This window comes from Peromyscus leucopus, chromosome 1, assembly GCF_004664715.2.
Source record: "Peromyscus leucopus breed LL Stock chromosome 1, UCI_PerLeu_2.1, whole genome shotgun sequence".
In the NCBI taxonomy this organism is placed as follows: Eukaryota; Metazoa; Chordata; class Mammalia; order Rodentia; family Cricetidae; genus Peromyscus; species Peromyscus leucopus.
Genome location: NC_051063.1, coordinates 192,261,398 through 192,269,501, shown reverse-complemented (window position 1 = coordinate 192,269,501; position 8,104 = coordinate 192,261,398). Strand labels below are relative to the sequence as shown.

Below are 8,104 nucleotides of genomic sequence, written 5' to 3'. Positions count from 1 at the left end.
GCAGCACAACTCTGAGATAAAGGTCTGAGGCTCTGTGACTTCTCCTCCCTACTGAACAGCAGTTTTCATTTCAACAACAGTGGGAATGACAATTATTGCTTTGGGACAATTAACGAAATTGATTAGAAGTCTTCTGTGTCTCCAAAGAAGTAAATTTTGGGGGAGGTTCTTACATTCTCATGACACCTGAAAGACAACACTGACAGAGAATGTTAAGCATGTTGAAGTTTCATGTATTAGAATCTTGCAAAGAGGTTTGTGTGTTTCATTGAACTCCAGCTTTCTCCTGAATTTTCTAAAAAAAGAAATGGATAATTAATTATCATATCCAAGTTTTTCTTGATTTTACAGCACTCACCAGAGAGGAGTAAGTCAGTAATTCAGGGATCTCTACTGAATTGTCTGCAAAAGGAAAAACTCAATGTCATAATATGCACTAAAAATCAATACAAACTGCATACAAATTAACTCAAAATGGTGATTTGTAAATATACTAGGAAAAATTATCAACATCCCCTCCCAATGACTTAAAATCTGAACACATTCCTATCTTTCATAGATTGTATATGCAACTAATATTCACAAATAAAATCAGGTGATTTCATTAAGTATTCTGTAAGCTGAGGTTATTTCCTTAGTGTAAAATTACTTAGTGGAAAGAAGAATCACCAGCATTATTTGTGTCAAGGAAAATGTAGACCTTTAACTGCAGTGGAGAGCACATAAGTTGGATTTGCCAGAGCGTTGACATACTGAGCAAAAAGAGCTGCATGCAAGGAGTAGAACCACCCTTAGAGAGAGAGATGTATGATATGGAAAAATATTTAGAGATATATAGGAATTTGGACATAAAATCTCATATACAAAATATGTAGCTACATGCTTTGGTGATAGCACTGCTCAATTTCTGTTTAGTTTCAACCCCATATTTGATCACTCTGCTCCATTCCTCCTGGTCAGAATGTAAATGCATATTTTCTACTAGTCTGTGTTGGAAGCATTAATATGAGTTTTGATATTATAGTGGATTAAATTTAAGAAATTGTTTTTCATCTCAGAAGAAACTTTAGATGTTGTACTTTTGAACTTGTGTTAAGACTTTTAAACATATAAGAAGAATATGTTCTGTATTATACGACAATCATGAGCCTATGAGAGACAGGAGGACAAATCTAAGCAAATGAGAAATGCCTTAGTGTTTGAACACTTGGTTTCTGGGTGGTGGTGTTCTAGAGAACGTAATGAAGTATCTGAATGATGGAGAATCAATGGAGGCGCTACACTAATAGGGACAAGTTGTGAGAATTTATATCCCACATTCAATACCCACTTTATTCCTGTGTGCATATAACTGTGATCACTTCCTCTTTTGGTGACCAGCTGCCATCCTCCCCGCCTTTATGCATGCTCCTTCTGCAAGCCTTGGCTTCAATAGGCTCTTTCTTACATAAGTGGACTTGGTCATGATATTTTGTAACAACAGAAAGTAACACACAACCTCATTCTCCACATCCCAAATCACTTTATTTTACTGTAACCACTTGTTCTCAATCCCTCATTCACTCAGCTTAGCCTAAATCAGGTGCCTTTACTCATAGGGTTTGAATGGAATTCACCCACACATAAACCACAACACACTTGGTGATTGCATCCTTGGAACCAAAATGATGGCACTATTTAAGGAAGTTCTGGAAGCCTTGGGAAGTAAGATCTAATTAGAAGAACAGAACATGAACTTGAACATGTCTGTTGGCAACAACCTTGATATTTCAACTTCTAGCAGATACAAAGAGATCTCTCGGTGTTCTTGGATCATGACTTTGGATGTCATCTGTCTCTTCTTTACCTGTCTCAGCTGTGTTACTCTATCTCATAACTCTTTCACTCTTGTGGTGAGAACTATAGTTGGAAGCTCCACATTCTTGTGTGTAACATAGGCAATCCACTCTGCATGTCACAGATAAAAGGAGTAACACAAGTAGAAAGAGATTGTTGGAGATAAAGCTTTATTAGAAGGATGTTACAACATGAGATGAATGAGGATGTAGATATAGAATAATAACCATCCATATTAAAAAAGAACATTGTTGAGAGCTGATTTCCTTCACCATAAAAAATATTACTGGCAATATACAGTTTATAATTCTAATACTACCAGTGAGGCATGTGCATGATTCCCAAAACAACTAATACCAAATCTGTGAGACTCAGTCATAAAACTCACATGAGAACTAATCACAAGCCTTCAATGCATACATGCTTCTATTTGTCATTAAGAATTTTTGCATAAAGATAAGACCAGGTGCTTTTCTCTCTATGGAATGTAGAAGGCAATTATAATAAGGCCAAACAGCCAAGGCACAGTGTCTTGGTAAAACTGAACCATGGTCACTGAGCTCTTTTGGCTACAGCCTAGAGCAGCTACAAATAGAGAAGGACTTTCTAAAGGAGAATGTTGTGGCCTCCTGGGAGTCATGATTCACAAGGTACCTATGAAATTCCCAAAGTGTTCAGTAAGCCCTGATGACAATTCTCCATACACGTGAGAATGCTTTTTGGTCTACAGATCCTCAGGATAGTAGAGCACAAGGCAGTGGTTTAACAGGTGTTAATCAATGGGTCAAGTTAATCAGTAAATTAATTTAAAAAAAAACTAAACACTAAAGACTGTGTACATTGAAGATCTTTCAATAACATAAACTTTTGGAACAATATTTAAGAGTGCTCACCTCTTCATCAAGCATGCTGGAGAGTGTCAGCTGCCTGGGAACTGTTTCTTCTATACACGTTTTCTGAACACAGAAGACAGATAATATATGTGGGGGACATTATCCCCTTTGTTGCTGTGTTCCATGCACTTAGTATCTTCATAGATTTCAGTACTCTCCTCCTTATCTTCTTGGACACTTGGTTCCTTTGTCTCATTCAGAACCTGAGATATGTGACAAGTGGAAGCCAGTCACAGGCCCACCAAGTGCCCTGAGAATTGGGCAGGGACATGCCTCTAAGATGAACAGGTATGTTGTAGCTGGAAGTTTTCCTGTGTCCAGCAACCACTCTGTCCCAAGTAAGCACACAGAGACTTATATTAATTACAAACTGTTTGGCCTATGGCTCAAGCTTATCATTAACTAGCTCTCACAACTTAATTCAACCCATTTCTATTAATCTATGTATTAACAGGTGGCTCCTGGCATACCTGTGTTCCATTATATCTTGCTCCCCAAGCAGCACTCAGCGTCTCCCTACATGCCACCTTCCTCCTCCCTGTTATCTATTCTTGGATTTCCCACCTGGCTATATCTTGCCTTACTATTGGTCAGAACAGTTTCTTTATTAATCAATGGTAGCAAAACATATTCACAGCCTAGTGAAAGACCATCCCACAACAGTAGGTTTTGGGGAATGGGAGGGAATAAGAAGCAGAGCAGTTCATGTGCTAAGGTGAGAAATAGGTCTAAAAACAGAGGTAAGGAACAAGCTAAGATGGGCGATCTATGCTGTCACCTGGGACCATGTGATTTCAAGGCCTGTGCTGCCACCAAAGACCATGTGTGGGTCTGTGACCTACCAAAGCTGTGTTGATGTCCTTTGCTCATGCTACCTACAAGGCTATACTGATGCCCAATGTCTGGAGGCCCACTTGAGGCCATTTTGAAGTCTGAGGACCAAGCTGACACCAGGGCCATGGTGACATCAGGCCTGAGATGCACCTGAGGGCCATGTCTGGATCCATTGCCACGCTGCAGCCAGTGTCTGGGATGATGTCAGTCTGTGTTACAACCAAAGGATTTCCAGATGCCTACACACTGGAACACCACCTAAGACCACATTGGTGTCCAACAGCAGAAACACTGCCACCAGGCCCATGGTGATATCTGTAACTGAACTACAGAACCATGCACTCCATGATTCTACTGAGGCTGGGGTCTGTGTTACTATCTTCAGCCTGTGTTACCAGGAGGCCATGAGAAAGCTGGCCACAGTGGCCTGGGCAATAGAAAGCTGGTCCTACCCCACACAGGAAAGCTCAAGGGAAAGTTGCCTCCACACTGAGAACAAGCCCCTCCTATCCTCCATGGCCCTGGAAGCAATTTTCTCCCTTGCCAGATGCTGCAACAGGAGAACTGACCCCACACATAGCACTGGCCCTACTCAATACCATGTGCACAGGAGATCTGACCCAGACAGTATCGGTATGGAAGAACTGACATCAAATATCATCTGACAGGTTGGGCCCAGTGTAGGCCTATGCTGACTAACAAAGCTACCACCCAGCTCCATATCCAGGACAACATCTACTGCATCTATGACCTGTTGGAGTGAGTGAAGGGACCAGTCCTGCAGATCCATAGCCACAGGATCTCCATGTTTAGGGACAACAGCAGGATATCCTAGAGAAGTTTTGGTGATGGCACAATATTGATGGTAAACCAGAATCCAGAGGCCTTGAACCAGCCCAACAACACATTGAAATGAACATTTGCACATACAGCCATTTGAGTAAGTGGTATACTGTATGATACAATACAAGCCCCAAGGCTGATCAAAGAATATGTGGCGAAGATGCAGGACAAACAAGAGAGCAAAGATTTTTGTTTGTTTGTTTATTTTGTTTGTTTGTTTGCGGGAGGAGGCTACAAAGTGGGATGGCAGACCTGGAAAGAATCAGATATGAGTGGGATTAAGGAACATGATGTGAAATTCCCACAGAATTAATAAAAAAAATTATTTAAAAAGAAAAAAAAAAGGGAGCCGGGCGGTGGTGGCGCACGCCTTTAATCCCAGCACTCGGGAGGCAGAGCCAGGCGGATCTCTGTGAGTTCGAGGCCAGCCTGGGCTACCAAGTGAGTTCCAGGAAAGGCGCAAAGCTACACAGAGAACCTGTCTCGAAAAACAAAAAAAAAAAAAAAAAAAAAAAAAAAAAAAAAAAAAAAAAAAGAAAAAAAAAGAATCTGAGATCTAATCTGTTTACTTAGTCTTAATAAATTCAACTTAATATTTCTGCACATAAAGTAAACTTACACAGGTTAGAACATTATGGTGCATTCACCCCTGCTTTGCTCCTATAAGTACCAGTTGAAAACTCAAAACACTAGAGTGGTACCTTAAAAGACAAATGGCTTCCATCACAAATTTTAAATATTCTTATCAATTCACTGAGATTTTCATGCAAAGAATTTTGATCATATTCATCATCTATCACTAAAATTATCGCAGATCCATCCCTACTTACCTATCCACCCAGAAAATTTGAAATTACTTTATTTGCAAACCTATCATATAAGATTTGTGTTTGCCAAAGTACTATTGAGTGTAGGACCTATCCCTGAATGTGCTCAACCTACAAGAGAGCAACACTGTTAAAGCAATCTGATCCTCTGTTTTCTCCTTACAGTTATCAAATTCCAATTCCATTTCTTGTAGTGTTGGGTCTTAATGTCTACCTTCACCCTTCCAACTACTGCAAAAATACTTGAGTCATAAATGATGGAATCCAGCAGACACTTACTTGGACGTTTCATGTTACCTGATTAGCTTTACTACTGCTACAAGGTGCTATGCTCTCTACTGGAGGTAACCAAAAGTCATTATCACCCAGCAAAGAACTATGAGAGTTACAAAAAGGACTCACCTGGAAAGACAGGCTGACTTCTACAACAGTGGAAGAAATATGACAGAAGTAACAACCACAACATAATAGGATATTGTAGCTAAAGTTTTCCCCTTTGCCCACAGTCAGGACAAATCTCTGTCCCCTGCCAGTCCCAAAGCCACTCAGACCCAAACAAACAAACACAAAGACATATATTGCTTACAAACTGTATGGCCATGGCAGGGTTCTTGCTAACTGTTCTCATATCTTAAATTAATCCATTTCTATCAATCTATACCTTGCAACGTGGCTCGTGGATTACTGGCATCTTCCCATGCTGCTTATCATGGTGGCTGCTGGCAGTGAGACCTTCTGCCTTCCTGTTCTTTCTTTTCTCCTCTCTCTTCGTCCCGCCTATATTTCTTGCCTAGCCATTGGCCAATCAGTGTTTTATTTATTGACCAATCAGACTAATTTTACATACAGACCATTCCACAGCAGATAGAAGTCCACTCAATGAAGAGTCCATAACTACAATGATTAATGTAGCTGAGAACATGTGGCTAGCCTGGACATAGGTAATAATGAAGAATATACTACCATTATTCTGGGAAATGATCTTACCGCTAAAATAATACACATCATAAATTTTTAGATATACAACACTGCAATGATACAATTTACATAATTATAATAATATTATTTCATTTTATATTCCTTATCCAGAAAAAGCAAAATCTGGAGATAATGGAATCATGACTCATCACATAGGGGCTTAAAGTAGGAAAAGACATAGAAATGATGGCTGTGATATTTATTAGCCACGAGTTGTGATTCTGAGAAATAGCAATGTAACCTTGTAAAATGGAGGAAATGGTATAAAAAGTGAGAAAGGTGCAAACCAAGACCAGGATGGTCTGTGTGGCTTTGGATTGAGGAGAGGCTCTAGGGGAGGAATGAGTACTGAGGATGTGTTGAACCCTCTTCTTGTGTCCATAAAGTATGACAATTATGGAGGTGCTGGAACATACAATGAGCATAGAAAATACGACTTCAGGGAATACCCAAAATGCCATATACAATGAATCTACTATTTTGTCACGACTTACAGAGAAGCAGAATTCAGAATCTGTATTTTGTGTCTTATTTTTGCTATTCCTTTTGGTAGACATTGACATGGGAAAAATTGTATTTACTACCATGTACAGGATCCAAAAGAGGAAAATGGAGAGGCGAATATATTTTTGTACTTTGATTTTAAGATCTTTACAATAGGAGTCACAAGGACTGATAATGATGGCCTGGAAAATACTCAAGAGGCAGGTGGTACTGATGGACATGCTTCTGCCAAGTCTGAGAGCATATAAAATAAGATGGCATCCCACATCATTGAAGAACCATTTCCACCCAAAAGCTCTCATTACCTGGGGCACTCCTGTAGAGAGAATGATCAAGGAGTTGGCTGTGAAGACATGTGTAAGAATTAAGTCTATAGTCTTTAATGTGTGTTTATTGTAGTAAATGAGTAGATAGTAGAAAAGAAAAGATACATTTCCCAGTATTCCCGTTGCACTCTGAAGTGAAAGCACTATTCTTATTGCCAAGTTCCTGGAGTCCATTCTGTCATTGGAAATTTTACTTTCAAATTATGACTACAATTATGTCTCTGAGATAAATCATGCAAATCAGGCAATACTTGACTTTTTTGACATACTATGCGCTTGTAGAACAAACACTTGAGTTCAAGATTGCAAAAGTAGAGAATATAGCTTAACTAGACTGTCCAAAACTAACACTTTACCATCAGTAACAGCTTTCAGTGAAGTTGTTGAAGTCTGTAACTGCTCATATATATGAAGAAAATTTCTAATACATCTCTTTGCTTCTTATAATCTTCAGTATTAAAAATAAGATCATATTTCAAAGAAGGAGCAATCCCCAGTTGAGTTCAAGTGGAAAGAATATTCACTTGTACATTCCAGAATGAATTGTTCTTTATACATAATATTGTCAGAAAAGGGACAAATTTGCAATTTCAGAGGGAAAGACTTCCATGCTGTCCATAACCAAATTAAAGCTTAAGAATACCCTAACTGTCATCATAGAGACTTTGTCCAGTGACTGATAGTGGCAGATGCAGAGATCCACGGCCAGGTGCCAGGCTGAGCTCCGGGAATCCAATCAATGAGAGAGAGGAGGGATTCTGCAGGCAGGGGACATCAAGATCATCATGGGAGGACATGTAGAGATGACTGGCTACACTAGTGGAAGGCCGTGAACTGTAGACTAGTGGCTGTGGTGCCCCCTTGGGACTGGACTAGGCCCCCTAGACATAAAAGATGGTTGTTTGGCACAAACTGTTTGGGGGCACCCAGCCAGGGTATTGGAATACATCCCTGGTGCATGGGCAGGCTTTTGGGAATCTGGTGCCTGTGGTGTGACACCTTACACAGCCTTGGTGCAGGTGGGTGTGGTGGTATTGTGTTCCCCAAAATATTGTGTACCCTA

General features: G+C 39.9%; 1 protein-coding gene across 1 annotated transcript; it reads right to left on the bottom strand.

Moving 5' to 3' along the window:
* Window positions 1-6,300: 6,300 nt before the first annotated feature.
* On the bottom strand, window positions 6,301-7,276 carry LOC114686106 (vomeronasal type-1 receptor 4-like). The gene has a single exon (XM_028860736.1). It carries the CDS (start codon window positions 7,213-7,215, stop codon window positions 6,301-6,303), a length of 915 nt encoding a protein of 304 aa, XP_028716569.1. The 5' UTR covers window positions 7,216-7,276.
* Window positions 7,277-8,104: the final 828 nt, after the last annotated feature.

Bases quoted from the DNA above. Each gene is read 5' to 3' on its own strand.
- LOC114686106 (XM_028860736.1), bottom strand. From the start codon at position 7,215: ATGGACTCCAGGAACTTGGCAATAAGAATAGTGCTTTCACTTCAGAGT.